The sequence below is a fragment of the Pseudogymnoascus destructans genome, assembly GCF_001641265.1.
Source record: "Pseudogymnoascus destructans isolate 20631-21 unplaced genomic scaffold scaffold_2, whole genome shotgun sequence".
NCBI lineage: Eukaryota > Fungi > Ascomycota > Leotiomycetes > Thelebolales > Thelebolaceae > Pseudogymnoascus > Pseudogymnoascus destructans.
The window spans coordinates 953,930-970,666 of NW_020167521.1; the positions used below are offsets into that span (position 1 = coordinate 953,930).

The following is a 16,737-nucleotide window of genomic DNA, read 5'->3' on the forward strand; positions in this document are numbered from 1 at the left end:
AAACGACGGAGCGATTGCGCTCACATATCACGAACGCGGAATTTGAAAACACAAACTCCCCCACCAAACCACAGAGACACCATCTCACAAAGTGCTTTTATATACAACAGCGAGTGTGCCATGTCTCACCACGCTGCTACCTTGATATAACGTCAGCCTTTTCCAAACCGTAATGGCGGAGCCAACCCTCAAACCCAAGGCCTATGAAGAGCAGCATGTTCACGATGTGTATGAGCAAATCGCAAGCCACTTCTCGCAAACTCGCTACAAGCCGTGGCCCATCGTCAATGAATTTCTGCTCGGTCTCGAGGCTGGGTCCGTCGGACTGGACGTCGGATGCGGCAACGGCAAATACCTGACCGTCAACCAAGACGTCTTCATAGTTGCCAGCGATCGCTCGACCAACCTAGCCAATATCGCGGCCCAGCACCAGCCACATTCTGCCGTCGTGGCAGATAACCTTTCCTTGCCACATGGAGGTGGTGCGGGCGCCGGGCGCTTTGACTTTGCGATTAGCATCGCGGTAGTTCACCACCTATCGACCCCCGAGAGGCGGACAGCGGCCATTGGCGCAATCTTGGAGTGCTTAAGGGATGGGGGCCAGGCACTAATCTACGTCTGGGCACTGGAGCAGAAGACGAGTAGGAGAGGTTGGGATGAAGGTCACGAACAGGATGTTATGGTGCCTTGGGTGATGAAGACGGGGAAGCAGCAGCTTCCAGATGGAGAAGTTTCCAAGCCCAAAGAAACGACTTACCAGAGGTATTACCACTTATATAAGTCGGGAGAGCTTGAGGAAAACATCCGTTCGGCTGGGGGACAGGTCGTTAAATCTGGTTATGAGAAGGACAACTGGTGGGCAATTGCGACGCCAAACAGCGCACCTACCTGAGAATGTTATGTGGAAAAGAAGCCTCCACGAGAGATGCTGCCCCGCATTGAGTCATCGGGTATAGCCCTATGCTATATAATTCGTATCACATTATACTATAGTGTTGGACAAGGCGACCGCCACGTGTCCAAGGCGTCACCTGTGCTGCGTCACCCTCGGTATGGAACAGTTTGCACAGGAATGTGCGTCAAATGTGTGCCAAGCCAAGGCTACATTCGTACAGCAGGCATTGGGTGCCTCTTGCTCGAAACTCATCGGGCACTGGGATGGTATGGATGCTGCCAACAGTTTTAGGGCTGGGTTTGAAGGAACATGGCTCTATATTGAGTCATTCTATGAAATAACGATAATCTAGTAATACATTATTGTCAAGTGTGGTAAATAGACAAAAAAGAAATAGAAGTAAAAAATAAAATAAAAAGTCTGATCTTGCCAGAAGATGGATAAAAAGAAGTAATAATAAGAAAGTATAATATACTACATAAGCTAAGAGCTATTTAAACTACTAATTTCGCTATAAATTATTCCTTAAAGTCTTCCTCTTCTTCTTCCTTTATAAAAAAACTCTTTAAACACGCTATAACTTTAAAAAACTCTTTAGAAAGCCTATTCCTAGTTTTTGAAATAATAAGTCTCCCTATACTAAAAGAACTCTCTATAGGAGCACTAGTAGCAGGAATTTGTAAATATCTTCTAGCTATTATAGCTAGTATAGGAAATCAATATTAGTTTATTTTCTAATAGTCTAAAGGATTAACCTATAGAAATATTAGTATACTACTTCTTTAATAAGATTATTAAAGAAGTAGTATACTAATATTTCTATATCTATAACTTACCTTATAATTAGAAATAGGCTCTTGAAAATAAAGAGACATCTGTGTTTCAAAATCTTCATCTATATTTTGAGAATATAATAATTTCTCAAAATCAGCTAATGAATTATCATTATCATCATCTTCTTGTTGTTGTTTTAGGCTGTGTACATTTAATAGTAACAGTCCTTTCCTTATTTTTAATAATAGGGTTAAGTTCATTAATAAGAAGACCTTTAAAAAAATATAAGGTTGACTTTCTAGAATATCATACAGTCAACTCTGTTAAGTCGATACAATTGATGACATGTGTAAATATCGTAAAAGTGAAAATATCATTATATTGAAATGCCAAGTATTATGTAATCCACCTATATAATGTAATGGTGGGTGCACCAGATGTGAGAATCTAGCCACCCAAGGAAGGGATGAATTTACTAAGACAACACACTGTCTTAGGAAAAAGAGCCAAAGGGTCGTAGCTTAGACTATTCCACAACGCAGCAATCAGGTGTGTGATGTAGTGAAGTGGTTCAGACAAGTTGCAACAAATGTTGAGTCTGGGAACTCAGGGGTAAGTCAGAGGTTAACACCTCACTGACTTTTCAGAAACAAGGAGTAACAAGATGAATGCTTGGAAGCTTGGAAAAGACGTGGAAGTATGTGATAGTCGATTTACTGTATTGTCTGCTTGCCCTTTCTTAAGGAAAGGGCAATCCTATTTATGCTAAAGGAGTGTAGTTCTCTCATTTTCCAAGACTTTCCATGATTACCAGGCTTGGTAACTGTAGTCGACGTAAGAGAATCCCATAGAACCATCTCTTAGGTTCATAGCCTATAGGAAGTAAAAGGAGGTCCAAGGTCAGAGTACCCCTATAGACAAATTATGTCATAGACAAATTATGTCATAGACAAATTATGTCATAGACAAATTATGTCATAGACAAATTATGTCATAACTTAACCAATCTTGTGGGTAACTAAAGAGCGATGACATGTAATGAATCATAGAGGTTCGTAGGAGCTTTTAGAGCTATCGTTCATGCTCCTAGGCCTCTAGTTGGTAGAGATATGTCATGTGGTAGTGTGAGTGATGTCATGTAATGAATCATAGAGGGTTGTAGAGATATGCTATGTGGTAATATCGGCCCAGTAACTAAGGAGCGATGACGTGTAATGAATCATAGATGGTTGTAGCAATCGTTGAGTAGTATTGCTCTTGTTGTTGGTGTGATAAGCCAAAATATGTATAGTGACTTGTAGGTTTGAGGAGGAGATTTCCAAGTTTGCTCTTGAGTTTGATAGCAAACTGAGTGCAACGAATGTCAGTATGACACAAAGCTAGAGAATATCCTTTGGGAGTGGCAGAATCGGATTGAAGAAAAAGGAGGGTTTACAACTGGCGATATACTACAGCAGAAGGCACAGCAGATCTGGAAACGACTGCCAGAATATGCTGGCCAAGAGTGCCCATCGTTTTCTACTGGCTGGCTCGAAAAATTCAAAAAGCGGCATCATATACAATCACGACAGCGGTTTGGAGAGGCGGCATCAGTTCCGGAAAACGTTGAGGAAGAAATGAGGGCACTACGGACAATAGCAGGGGAGTTTCAAGAAGAGGATATATACAATATGGATGAAACTGGACTCTTCTGGAAGATGATGCCATCACGAGGCCTGTCATCGCAACTCCAATCTGGTGTGAAGAAGAATAAGACTCGGATCTCCCTGGTTTTCTGCGTCAACGCTACTGGAACAGACCGACTCCCTGTTTGGGCAATTGGCCATGCAAAAGCACCTCGAGCACTACAACGAATCAAAGGCTTGGATGACTGGAATACTTATGAGCGAATGGCTTCAAGCCTTTTATCAGCATATTGGAACTACTCGGCAAATACTCTTAACAATGGACGGCTTTTCAGCACACTATACAGGGGCTGAGCTTAACCCTCCTCCCCCTAATATCCGCATTTGTTGGCTTCCAGCTAACAGTACCAGTCGTTTCCAGCCTCTTGATCAAGGAATTATTCAAAATGTTAAAGCTTATTATCGACAACATTGGCTTCAGTTTATAATCGACACTATCGATTCAAATCAAGATCCACAGAAACTTATGAATCTTCGACTCGCTCTTCGCTGGATTATTCGTGCTTGGAATACAGAAGTTTCAAACACTACGATATACAACTGCTTCCAGAAATCTACACTTGTTTCAAATCCAATTAGCCTTCCAACAATAACGATGCCTACTGGAATACAAGAACTCTACAACCAAGCGATAACTACAGCATCAATTACAGACTCAATGGCTATTTCGAACTTTCTAAACCCTGTGGAAGAGGCTAGAGCGGTGGAAGGACAGACTACTGATGAAGAACTACTTGAGGAGATAATAGAGGGGCAACTTGGGCATCAGAACTCTCAAAATGATGACGAAGAGGAGGAGCAGCCTGAGCAGCCTGCGCCTATGGCAAAGGAGGCCCAGGATGCCCTCCAGATACTGATTGAGTATTCTGAAGGCCAGGATGCTCTTACTACGGGGCATATACGGGCACTAGAGCGGCTGCAAACAGCCATTGAGGCTATTCGAGCACAGTCACAGCAGCAGGTTACGTTAGATAGGTGGCTTACATAATATTACTCTATATAACGATATATACGATAAGACGATGGAAATGCTTGCTACGGATGCCATCGTCTTAACAAGGGTTTGACTGTAATCCGACATCGTCTTGGCGAGAGTGGACTGTACAGTCATGACGCGTTAAGTCGATACTCGATTCACGTTAAGTCGATACGTTTTGCTGGCCTCAACCCCCCTGTCCACTACCAAAATACGTTTGATATCTCGATATTTACGCTATCTCGATGGTATTTACGGGACCCGAGCTATCGACTTAACGGATTATGACTGTATAAGCTAACATTATATATTTCCACTTTTTTATCTTATCTTATCTTATCTAGCCTTATCTACATACTATTCCTAATATAGAAATTACCTTACCTAATTTAGCTAGAGCCATCTATATTCAAATATTCATCAATATTCATGAATATGTATTTATGAATATGAATATAGCCTAGTCAAGTTTATATTCGAATTGCTAACCCTGCCAAAGTCCATCCAAAGTTGTCGTGAAGTCATCCTCTATTCGTTTCCCCAGGCCACGCTATGCATTTTGCGCCAAACCAACCCATGCATCCCTTTTTTCAATCGTAGTCACACACAGCGGCGTGATATCGCAACCCTTCAATGTAGTGCGCTTAGCTGTATTAGTGAATTGTTTTGCGTTCGTCCGTGTCTATCGGTCCTGCCGTCTTCTAGTCCCCCCATGGCCGGAGTCAGGGCTGCGACTCTTTCCTTCTGGCATCGGTGGTAAATTTGGAGGTAAAGCGTAGCCTATGGAGGGCAAAGTAGAGCCCGGGCTCGAGCGTGGTTGTCCGCCGGCCATGGATGCTGATACTGAGTACGCTGGTGTGCTGTATGGGCTCATTCCAGTTGTCATTTCTGCTACGCTGGGTAGCATAGGCGGCCCTCCGGTCATTGGCATCCCCATGCCCTGTCCCATCCCGATTCCGCCATATATGTACCCATCTGATGGGGAAGTGGGCAACCCACTTCTCGCCATGCTCTGCCGCCGCGCAGCTATAGAACGTGTAGCGGGTCCCTCACGATAGTATCGGGAAGAGGGTACTGAGCTGCCTATCGTAGATGCAGTTGGGGACGAGAGCGACTGTGAGTGCGAGTGGCCGCGTGATGATAGCGGCCTCGCGCGCCCATGGGCGGGAGTATCGACAGGGGCGCTTGAAAGTGAGAATGGGACGACGCCGGCGCGACGTGCCATGTCGGCCTCTCCAAGCTGCCAATGCATGGCCTCCGCTGCCCGCCATGGAACGCCCATCTCTTCGGCAACCTTAGCCCACATTTCTGGTTTAAACCTACACGTAAAGTAATCAGCTGTGTGCTGGGGGGGGGGATGTTGGAGCTCATAGTTTGTATCCCAGGATCACAATTATGACAATCTGGCAAGTCTCAGGAATGTGGAGGTCATGTACATACCTCTCATAAAGTCTCGCCAACTTATTTTTCCGTTCCTCATCCCACTCACTTCTCCTCTCGAGGTAATTTTGATAGTGCAACCTGCAACTTATAGCACTTCGCCCTGGTAAACACTTGGAGATATCTTCCCATTTCATGCCACGTCCTCTCACGTCAATAATCAGTGCGTCTTCTTCCGGCGACCACTTGCTTTGCTTCTTGGCTGGCATCTCTGACGGATGTGCAGGCATGCAGCGCTTCCCTCCAGTGCCACCGGTTTGTGCTGTTGGATATGGAGGGACGCTTTCAACCGTTGTTATTGCTGGCAGAGAAGCTGGGCTCGTGGTCGCCGGCCTAGTTGGAGGAGGGGGCTCATTCGAGTCCGAGGCCCTGAGAAGGTGGGAGATATCCACCTTGACGGTTCTGATGGCGAGAGCCGTCACGGCTGACGTTCCTGCCACGTCTTCTGAATACCCGTATCCGGAAATGTTGCTATAATTCAGCCTGCTCTCTTATCGACGGCGCCGTGGAGACGATTGGAGGCCAAAGCTTGATGAGTCGTGCTAAACCTGGGTAACGGCAGTAGATGACAAAACCGGCTTGGTCAGGGTTCCTATCTCTGGAAGAATAGAATGACAGGTTGGGGTAGAGGGGGATAAAATCAACGGCAGTTCTCTAGTACTTGAAGGAGGCTATGGCTTTATGTTAGCAAGCTCCCAGGACGCTGGGGGAGCTCGCCTAGGTTAATCTGCTGATAGCATGATTGGCAGTGTCAAGAAGTAATGCTGGACCAATAAGATGAGACAGGAAGTAAAAGAGGACCTCCACTGGTAGCATCAGAAGGTAGATCGAAATCCACGATCTCAGGCGGCGGCAACATGGATCACAATGGGTCTGAGGGAAGATGTCCGGGAAGATGCACGGTGCATATAGAGTAGCGCTGATCAGATATGGAGGGGCAGGGGAAAGGGTAGAGTGGTGACTTACGGAGCATCATGCCACGAATTCGTGCATGAACAAGTCCTTCTATACTCCAAAAATGGCCAGCTGTGCAGGCGTTGTACCCCAGCTACCTTGTATTTTTGGTGGCAGAAAGCCCTCGGCAACGCATAGGGCTCACGAAGTGGTGGCTGAAAATGGTTGGGACGAACCCTCCAGGGGCCCTTGGTGGTAGTTGCAACAGGGCTCGGAGAATAAAATCTCCTTCTAAGGAATACGGATGCTCTCCCACGACAACAGCTGCTACCTTATGAGTGTCTCCTTTAAGATCGGGGAAAGCGGCGAGCGTCTGTGCGTATTCCTAGATGGATATATCGCGTTACTGCACTCTAGCATGGTAGTGTATGGTAGTGTCAGCGATCTTGTAGTATCAGTACGTACGCATGGTGGAGCATTCGTATTTTGACACTGTATAATACAGTACAATAGAATTGTTCGGGTGAAATAGCTTACCCCAGGCACGAGTTTTGGGGCTTTAGGATTCCACTTTGGGCGCTTGACGAGAGAACTGGCGGTCTGGCCTGCAAGGTAGGCAAGGTCAGGGGCCTTCAATCCAGGCAAGATCTGAATTGCCTGCATTGACTTGCATTAAATGCGCGTGCCTCTCCGTGGGCCGCGAGGCGCGAGTCCGCTTTGGATCCATGACTTGCAGTACTCAGCTACCGACAGGGCAAATTCCAAGAGCCCCGGAAATCCGAGGAACAGGTTCCGATGCCACGATATGACCCGCCTCAATATGGCTCCATGTCAAGTTGGGAGCCTTTTTCAAGCAGGAACCCACGCCAAGCAAGGCAACCGTTTGCAAAGCCGGCCAGAGATGATCAACGCCTCCAATTACGCATGACTCTATTAAAAGTTTGCTTGATCTGGAATTTGATGCGACGGGATATTACATTTGGCGGTGTGCGGCTTCAATGATACCTCGAAAGATTTTCTAAGACGATAGTCGACAATCCAAGTTTGATTGATGCCACCTCTAAGCCGCCGGCCGACGTCCGAGACTCTCTAGTAGCCGTGTTATGGGCCTCGAAAGGCACCTTTTCCTCGACCAGAATGGTTTCAAGCTATAAATATTGGCGGCCAACAATGCATTGATAGCATAGAGAGCGGTTCTTGGTGAGGTATAAAATCAGACGAATCCAATCAGCGCTCGGACTTGGACAGGGTGCATAGGGTACTTCACCATGGTGGACGAGGGTATAGACCCGCTATCAAATGTCGCACGGAAGACGTTCCGAATGGATTCCTGCATGTCGAAGAAGGGCATTGTGACACGGGAGGCTGGATTGTTGTCGGTCGTAATGACAATTCATAGACAATTCGAACGTATTGTAATGTGGTTGGCCTAGCTTTCTTGCGGCGTTTGCGTCGTGTCGGCGAGTTGCACAAAGGGGGAAAACGGTATAGGATATCAACCCCACCGCCAGCCCCATACATAAGCCCCCGGAACATTGCTGAAGGGATTCATGCCGCACGAGTTTGTCTGGGCGGTCTAGAAATGGATGTTGCAGCTCAGCTTGTTCCATGGAGAAATCCACAACGGATTGTGACCTATGGCGCCTGCAACCTGCCCCGAACGGAGAAGGAGGCTAAAATGAGGGACGTCTCAGATCGAGCCCATGTTTGAGCGGTGTATGTGGGCGATGCGACAAGGGCCAGCATGGTACGCAAACCTTACCTCCGTATTGGAGGCTTAGAGACCTGGGTGGAATGATGGCCTCATGTTGATGACGACAAAAAGCTCAAGCCAACGGCAACATCAGAGACAAGACGACGATGCCCATTCCGCGTAAGAATAGCAGAACGTCCGGACTGCGCACGACCCGAGCAAAGCCAAGGCGCCTTCTCAAACTGGTCGTGGATGAGTGGCCTGTTGGAGGTACTTGCCTGCGAATGTACTCAAAGAGCTAGCTGTTGTAAAGGAGGGGTGAGAATTGGCATTTTATTATAGTACTAGTACTGTACTGTGTGTGGTAAGATGAGGCAACAGGAGGGGTCGAAGGCACAAACCATGGGAGCGATCAAGCATCCCAAAGATCAGATGAAAAGACAGGATAATTTATGAATATCCCGATTCGGCTCGCATTGAGGCTTCTCGACGATACCCAATGGCCATTTAGCGTGGGGGGGGGATATGCGTTGAGAGTTTACAAAAGCTCCCTCCCACTTGTGGAGGGGACGCTAGCACTGCCGTTCGGATGAAAGAAGAAGGGAGCTGCCTTATATCCCTACTACTTGTATCAATATTATTTATTCTATAAGTTACACACCGAATACAACAGAAAAGCTCTCAACTCTCAACTCTCATCATTCTAACGCCCAGACTCCCATAATCGCAGTCGTCACAATGCAGACCGCAGGAGATATCCCCCTTCTCATTACTTCGGATAACTCTTCATCGGAGCGCCGAATCACACCCTCTTGGACCATCGGCCAGCTGAAGTCGAAACTTGAGGCAGTCACAGGCGTACCTCCGTTGTCGCAGAGGATCACACTCCGTGTCAACCAGCAGGGCATTCCCGTTGAAGCCGCGGACGAAGAGAACACTCAGCTTGCTACCTTTCCCTTGGCCCCTTACGCCGAGCTACACGTGAGTCCCCTGATTTACTGTGCGTCACGTGATAATCAATCGTGAAGTTGCCTTTCGTTTGAAGCTCCTACGATGTCTATTGTACAGGCTACGGAATCACATTTCATTCAGTGCTTGTCGTTATTCGCAAAAATAATCTAACACAATCCAGGTTGCCGACACCCGTCCTCGCGGCGCGCGCCCGAATTTCACTGATGCCTCGACCGTCGAGAAGTATGTGATGCCTGCTGAAGAATACGAGCAGAAGAGTGACAGCGTGCTTGCATGGAAGAAGGCACAGAAGCTTGGACGCTTCAATCCCGACGCTCCTACTATCGAGGAAGCCAAGATCAAGGCCTACCAGACCGAAATCGATTCGAGGGGCATTGCCGTTGGCAAGAGGTGCCGTGTGGGCGGGGATGACAGTCGCCGAGGCGAGATTATGTACGTTGGGGATGTGGAAGAGATTCCAGGGTCATTGGGTTCTTGGGTGGGCGTGAGATTGGATGAACCGGTGGGCAAGAATGATGGCAGTGTCGGTGGCACCAGATACTGGGGAGAGGAAGGGGGACCCAAGCATGGAGTGTTTGTGAGGCCAGAGCGAGTGGAGGTGGGCGACTGGGAACCCGTAGACGATTTGGATGATATGGAGGAGATCTGAACGTAACGCCACCTAGATCAGTGAAGATTAAAAGGCTCAGTAGGTGTGGGAGTTGTTTTAGTCAATACCATGGATGGCGTTGATATGGCCAAGCCCAGCCTTCCCGTCCGGAAGCCACAGCCACAGCCACAGCCACAGCCACACGATTGCCCTATTACAACCGTTGTGAAAGTCGGGTAACTGCTGATGACATGAGAGCTGCTGCAAGGCTGCTCGTGACCTTCTGGGCGGCTGTGCCATGGAAGAGACTATTCAACTGTTTGGATGATTCCAAATACAAATCCAATCACCAAGACAAGAGTATAAAGGAGTTATAAAGTAACCGCCTCTCCACTTAATCCGACGGTGATGCGGATTACGCCGTGTCTGAGTAAGCTTTGCCAGTGCAAGTGTGGTTGAATAGGCTCGGATAGATCGTATCCGTACTCATGACGAGCCCAGCCACGATTCGAGCCTAGCCGTTGATATTTGTATGGTGAGGCTACGTTGAAACCGTTCCGAATTCCACTGCCGAATGTGGAGGCCTATGCAAAGAGGCGCTTATCCTTATCGCCCGACCGCCGATCGCCGCCCGCACTTGCTCACTCCACTCCATGGACCCACCTGTCACATTTCCAGCTGTACCCATACTCCCAGTATCATTCGTTTCCGTCATACCTCGACCAAACTTATTCCAAATTCATACCAAGGATAATGAGCCGCACCATCCACGCAATCACCTTCCAGATACACCTTGGCATTCGAAATCTAGTAAGATTCACACCTGGTGGCCAATCTCCCCAGATGTGAGGAGGCGGAGTGCGAAAGGCGGCAGGCTGCTTGAGTATAATACTGACAGACAGACACTGGGAGAGCACCCAAATCGTTTCGCCTACCATGGCTATCCACGCCCTTATCGTCCTCCTGCTCACCTCGATGGCCGGTGCTGTCGACGTCTTTGGCACTGATGCCCCATTATCAAAGCAAGCCACGCAACTGACGTTGGTATGGGAGTCCCCACAAGGAACCCTGACTCCTCTGCTTGAGCCCTTGACGGCACAGGCCGGTAGGGGCGGGAGTATCAGAGCCAGTGTTCGTATAACACCATGATAAACTCTTTCCATTGTACGCCGGCTAATTTAGCAGACCAATATTCAAGGGAGCTTCAAGTCCGTGACTACGAATGGTGCTGGTGCTGGAGAGGTCAATAAGGGCGATATTGCTTTGGTATCATGCGACTCAACCAACTCGTCCTTCCTAACTCAAGACGCCGTCATCGACTTAATCGTCCCCAAGAACCCAGGCGCCATCGTGTTATACAGCGTCGCGTCCGCACACTGTGGCGTCAAGGACGTCGGCTCGTTCGCAAACTACTACACGTTAAGGAACGTCACAGGGAATGCTATGCAAATGTTGGCGTCGACGACATCAGCGAATGCAACGATTCAACCTGATACGGCCCAGGCCGAAAACCAGCCGACATCACGAAATCAAAGTCCGGCAGTGGCTATGAGCGTACTATATGCTGTTACTGGCATTGTCACAGTGCTCTTCCTCATCATCATCACCACAGGCGCCTGGCGCGCTCACAACAATCCGGCAAGATATGGACCAAGAACTGGCTTTGCCGGCCGTCCGAGACAGAGTCGGGCAAAGGGGCTTGCCAAAGCAATGCTCGAGACCCTTCCTATTGTGAAATTTGGAGACCCGTTGCCGCCAAAGGCGGAGAACCGGGATATAGAACTCGACAACACAAATGCATCAGAAGAACCTAATGCTGTACACGTGGCAACTGACAGCCCTCAACAGGATGCAATCCCTGTTGCAGCGGATATTGCGACATCATCCCCCAAATCTAATGAAGTGGGTTCATCTTCTCAACCAAACCTAGAGACTCTGGATGAACACCTTGGATGCTCTATATGCACAGAGGATTTTACAAAAGGGGAAGATGTCAGGGTATTACCCTGTAACCATCAATATCACCCAGCATGTATTGACCCTTGGCTACTGAATGTCTCCGGAACGTGCCCCTTATGGTAAGTAGATACCCCACCGCTTTCTTCATGCTCACTCTAATATTCCCCAGCCGCGTTGATCTTCGGCCTGTGCGCAGTAATTTGAGTGCCAGCGAGCCCTCTTCCCCAACGGATGCCGACCAAATGCCAGCTGTACCCGCTGAAACTGTCCACCAGTCTCGGGTCCAAAGGATCCTGGCTACGCGCCACGCGCCTGTCCATGAACGCATGGCCATTCTGAGGCAGCTAGCCAGGGAATCCGGTCAGCACCAGCCGACAGAGCCGGACTCGCCAGCCGCTCCTGCCGACGGGTCACGAAATAGATTAAGTCTCGCCGATAGGCTGAGAGATAGATTCTCGGTCTGTACGAGGTCGAGTAATGCGCACGATGAAACGTCGGCACCAACGACAAGCGTGACGGAAACAACCGCCAATACGACAACCACGAGGTCTAGTGGACCGGATGCCAATGCGACAAGTGAAGAAGCCCCGCCAAGGCCCTAAGCCAAAGCACTCACCTTGTCGAAATTAAAGTTTCCTTTTATAGGTACGGCTGCATTGGGGTGAATGGACAGTTTAGGGGTATTTTTGGCGTAGATTGCGCATGTGGCAGCTGACACCACGAGGATGGCATGGTGGCGTCGGTTTGTCAGCTCAAACGGCGGGTGTATATATAAGGTTTTGTACGGTGGGACGGCCCTGGCGCATGGGAAAGGCTAGTACAATTAGGCTCATGGCCTGGACGGTTTGGGAAGGCGTTTTGCGGGCCCTAATGACCGGATTGATTGCTTGCTTTATAGTACTCTATATGGGAAGGAATAGTTCGTTTTGGGGGCTGCACCTTTGTATATAGCGCCCGATATATGTTGTAGTTATCGTAACAACCATAGTAATGTTCATGAGATATTATAATGAGATGAGCATCCTAATACCGTAGAGACTAGGATGAAGTGGATTCAATAGCCTTATCTTCACCTCGGCAAAGGGTGAGAGTTGGAGGAACGGTGAGAGTTGGATGAATGGTGAGAGTTGGAGGAACGGTGAGAGATTGTAAAAAAAAGGGGGTTGCGCGCTGAAGACGCAAATGATTCAGCCACAATGCCCAGACAAATTCCGAACATGGGAATCTCTTTCTCTGCTTGGAGTAGGACTGCCCCGCTGTCAGTTATGCATGTCCTGGGTGCTGGGGGGTTGCAAAGGAATTGATCTAAGTCAGCTATCCCGATATCTTGGTATGAGAAACCCAGCGGGTCGACCCAGCACAGCCAAGCCCATGGTGGGGGAAATGAGTGCGAGCCTAAAGCGGCTGTCGCACCGGAGATCTCTCCATGGGAAACGGGATTAGCATCCGCATATTGCTGGATCAGCCGCAGAGGAGAGACAAGGGAGTCCCATATGGGGAGGCAGCGCATTCTCATTTCCGGTGAGGGGGCAGAACGAGGGGGGGGTCGCGAGGGTGGGGTCGCGAGGGTGGGGGGGGGTGGTTGACTTTTGGGGCACGCTGGCACCAAATCGTCGACCATCTCCTACTTCGCACAGCGTAAGGGCGACCACGCCAGCGATCGGCGTCACTCTCACCGGATTGGATCCACTTGACTCGCCCAGGGGAACCCGACGGCACTCTCTGCTCATCCTGTTGCGATCAGCTCAGCGGCGAACCCGCGCAAAAAAGTCATGACCGCCGGGCGACTAGAATCCGTATCCTCCAGCAGCACCGCCGCGGCAGCAGCCATGAATTAAACTTTCCCGGAATCTGGTCTGACACGGAGCCCCACGCTGTCGCGGCCCGTTTCGTCTCCCAGCACACCGCCATCAGCTTCCGGTGTGTGCGCGCGCGCTCAGCCCCTCACACGCCATCCGCCCCCCTACACACCTACCTCCCGCGGGAACCCCAGACGCGGCGGCCGGCCAGCGAGCGAATGGATCCTTTGTCCCAGGCATCGCTGTCGCCAGGCGACTACTACCTCGGCGGGCTCTCGCCACAGGCACAGGGCTCCTCAGTGGCTATGCCCGCCGGCGTCAAGCTCGAATTGCCGCCGGCGGCGCAAGCGCCTACCACCATGCAACAGCCCGGTCCGGGCCCGGGGCCGCGCAACTACAAGTCCAGGAAGTACCGGCCGTGTGACTTCTGCCGCGCGCGGCAGGTAGCCTGCAAGATCGAGGTTGCGCCGCCGTGCCAGCTGTGCCAGTCTCACCGGCGCGAATGCACGTTTGTAGAGCAGCCGAAGAAGAAGCGGCGGCCGCCAGCGGAGAGTGCGGGTGCGCCGGTGGTGGCGGCGGCGTCGTCGTCGCAGGGCTCAGGGTCCAGAGCGGCAACAGGGACTCCAGCTGAGGGGTCCAGGGTGCATATCGGTAGGTCTCATATCATCACGTCTCAACGTCATATCGATGCGACAGTCTTAGAAGGGGCACCCCAACTTACCATGTGCTAGAACCTCCACAGCTTCCAATGCTCGCGCAGGACAGCGACATCTCGGGCCATCTACACCCCAACTACGTTGCGCATTTTGACGAGCGCCTGCATTTTGAGCGCCTGCATTTTGACGAGCGCCTGTTCGAGCGTCAAATCGGCCATGACCATTTCCTCGACCACCAGCAGCATCAACAGCAGCACCATGAGCACCATCAAGGCTTGGATCACACCGCGGCAGCTAGCTTTCAGATGCCGCATCTCGACGTCCCATCCCCCGAACGAAGCCTCGACTCACACCCCTCCCGCTCAGCACGCCTCGTCGGCGAGACAGGCGAGACAAACCCCTACCTTTTGAGGAGGTACCACTACGACGAGAACGACGAGTGCACAATCTCACAAACACAGTACCGCCGAATCCGCCGCCGCCCAAGCTCCAGCAACCGCCCAACCCCCAAAGACGCACCACCCCCCGTCTTCACCCTCTCCGCCGACAGCACCAGCCTCTCCGCCGAACCCCGCACCGAAGACCACGTCCTCGCGCAGGCGCGCTACGACATATCGCAACTCTTCACATCGGAGCAGTGTTTCCGGCTGCTAGCCCTCTACTTCCGCTTCGTAGATCCATACCTCCCGATCCTCGCTCGCGCCTCCCTCTTCGTCAACGGACTCATCTCCCGCGTCGCCCTCGACGCCCTCCCCCTCTCCCTCACGGCCGCCCTCTACGCAACCGCCCTCCCCTACACTCCCTACGACGCGCTCCTCGCGCCGTCGCTCGCTCACGCCCCGGATCCATCCACGCAACTCTACCGCACCGCGCACCTGGCGCTGACGCATGAACTCCACAATCCCCGCCCCGCAACCCTACAAGCTGCGCTCCTCCTCCTCCATCGTCCCGCGCAACACACCCCCTTCCGCCCCGCCCTCATCGCAACAGCCGTCTCCCTCGCTCACTCCCGCGGTCTCTCACACGACTCCACATCCTGGTCTCTCCCCGCGCCCGACCTCGCACTGCGGAAACGGCTATGGCACGCCGTTTTCATCACTGATAAATGGACTGCCCTGACTCTCGGGACACCTTCCTGCATCCGCACAGACGATGCAGACGTCCCTCCCCTCTGGCCCGCGGATCTGGAACCCGCGCTTGGCCCTGACGACGGCAGCGACGCATCCACAAATTTCCGGCTCCTCGCCGACCTCTCTGCCATCCTGGCGGATATCCTAGACTCCTATTTCTCCGTCCGCGCCACGCAGCGCACCGCCTCCAATTTCGCTCTATCCCTCGATCTCGGGCGCGGCCTGCGCGCGCGCCTCGATGCGTGGAGCGAGGGGTTGCCGAGGGCGTTGTTTGTGAGGGGCGCGCCGGTTAGGAGGGAGGGAGGGGACGCGGGGTTGTATTTGGGGTATTTGGTTGCGAATATGACGTTGTTTCGTGGGTTGATGAGGCCGCTTGAAACGGGGGGTGGAGGGGGGCAGGAGATGGGGATGGGGAGTGGGGGGGCGGTGAGGGCTGGGGCGAGGGAGTGTGCGGAGGAGGCGGTGGTGTTTGTGGAGGGGTTGGCGGGGGCGGGGGGGTGGAGGGGTTTTGGCATAGTTGTATGTTTTGGATTTTTTTTCTGGGGGGAGGGTATCATCTACGCTCTTTCCTCTTTCGTTTTTCTCTCTTCCCTCGTTCTGTCCCCTTCGTTCTTTCTTCGTTCTTTCTTCGTTCTTTCCCCATCGCTCTTCCTTCGTTATTTCCCCTTGCCCCTTTATCCCACCCTTCGTTCGCTCCGTCCCCCGTCTCCCCCACTTCCCCCGTTCTTTCCTCACCCTTCGTTCCCTCCTTCCCCTGCCCCCCCCCCACCCTCCTCTCGTTCCTTCCTTCACTCACCCTCTGATTATCCCCTCGCTCTTTCCCCCGTTCCTGTTTTGCTCTTCCCTTCGCTCCTTCCCCCATTCCCCCCTCGCTCCTTCCCCCATTCCCCCATCGCTCCTTCCCCCCTAGCTCACTTCTCATAAACCCCACCTCACCTCACTCACCCACAAAGCTAACCACCACCCAGGGTCCCGCGCCAACTTCGCCATCGCCTCCGCCTTCCTCACCCAACTCCTCCTAACCGCCTCCACCGAAGCCGAAGGCGCCGAGATGAGCAACCTCGCCGCAAGATGGCGGTGGGCTATGCGCATGGGCGCGGAGGGTAACGATAATGGGGGTGGGTTGATGGGGATGGGGTTGGGTGTTGGGTTTGGGTTAGGTTAGGACTGGAGGTGGGGGGTGAGGGGTGAGGGGGGAGGGGGGAGGGGGGAGGGTATGAGGAGTAAGTAATGTGTAATTGGGAAAGAGCGAGGGGGGTGTAATTGGAAGGTATG

General features: G+C 51.4%; 5 protein-coding genes across 5 annotated transcripts; 4 read left to right on the forward strand and 1 right to left on the reverse strand.

Moving 5' to 3' along the window:
* The first annotated feature begins 61 nt into the window (after positions 1-61).
* Positions 62-1,318, forward strand: TRM9 (tRNA methyltransferase, has a role in tRNA modification). Its single transcript, XM_024464618.1, has one exon. The coding sequence runs from the start codon at positions 173-175 to the stop codon at positions 890-892; it is 720 nt and encodes a 239-aa protein (XP_024327548.1). The 5' UTR covers positions 62-172; the 3' UTR covers positions 893-1,318.
* A 3,470-nt stretch (positions 1,319-4,788) lies between these two features.
* VC83_00933 (uncharacterized protein) lies at positions 4,789-8,015 on the reverse strand (the record flags this gene model as incomplete). The annotated part of the gene is made up of 6 exons (XM_024464619.1): positions 4,789-5,649; positions 5,771-6,241; positions 6,901-7,049; positions 7,130-7,156; positions 7,202-7,321; positions 7,884-8,015. The coding sequence occupies 6 exons, from the start codon at positions 8,013-8,015 to the stop codon at positions 5,013-5,015; spliced, it is 1,536 nt and encodes a 511-aa protein (XP_024327547.1). The 3' UTR covers positions 4,789-5,012.
* A 975-nt stretch (positions 8,016-8,990) lies between these two features.
* VC83_00934 (uncharacterized protein) lies at positions 8,991-10,318 on the forward strand. The gene is made up of 2 exons (XM_024464620.1): positions 8,991-9,338; positions 9,490-10,318. Exons 1-2 carry the CDS (start codon positions 9,096-9,098, stop codon positions 9,976-9,978), a joined length of 732 nt encoding a protein of 243 aa, XP_024327543.1. The 5' UTR covers positions 8,991-9,095; the 3' UTR covers positions 9,979-10,318.
* Positions 10,319-10,607: 289 nt separating this feature from the next.
* VC83_00935 (uncharacterized protein) lies at positions 10,608-13,384 on the forward strand. The gene is made up of 3 exons (XM_024464621.1): positions 10,608-11,049; positions 11,104-11,996; positions 12,047-13,384. The coding sequence occupies exons 1-3, from the start codon at positions 10,855-10,857 to the stop codon at positions 12,477-12,479; spliced, it is 1,521 nt and encodes a 506-aa protein (XP_024327542.1). The 5' UTR covers positions 10,608-10,854; the 3' UTR covers positions 12,480-13,384.
* Positions 13,385-13,894: 510 nt separating this feature from the next.
* On the forward strand, positions 13,895-16,627 carry VC83_00936 (uncharacterized protein; the record flags this gene model as incomplete). Its single annotated transcript, XM_024464622.1, has 3 exons — positions 13,895-14,327; positions 14,408-15,967; positions 16,431-16,627. 3 exons carry the CDS (start codon positions 13,895-13,897, stop codon positions 16,625-16,627), a joined length of 2,190 nt encoding a protein of 729 aa, XP_024327545.1.
* Positions 16,628-16,737: the final 110 nt, after the last annotated feature.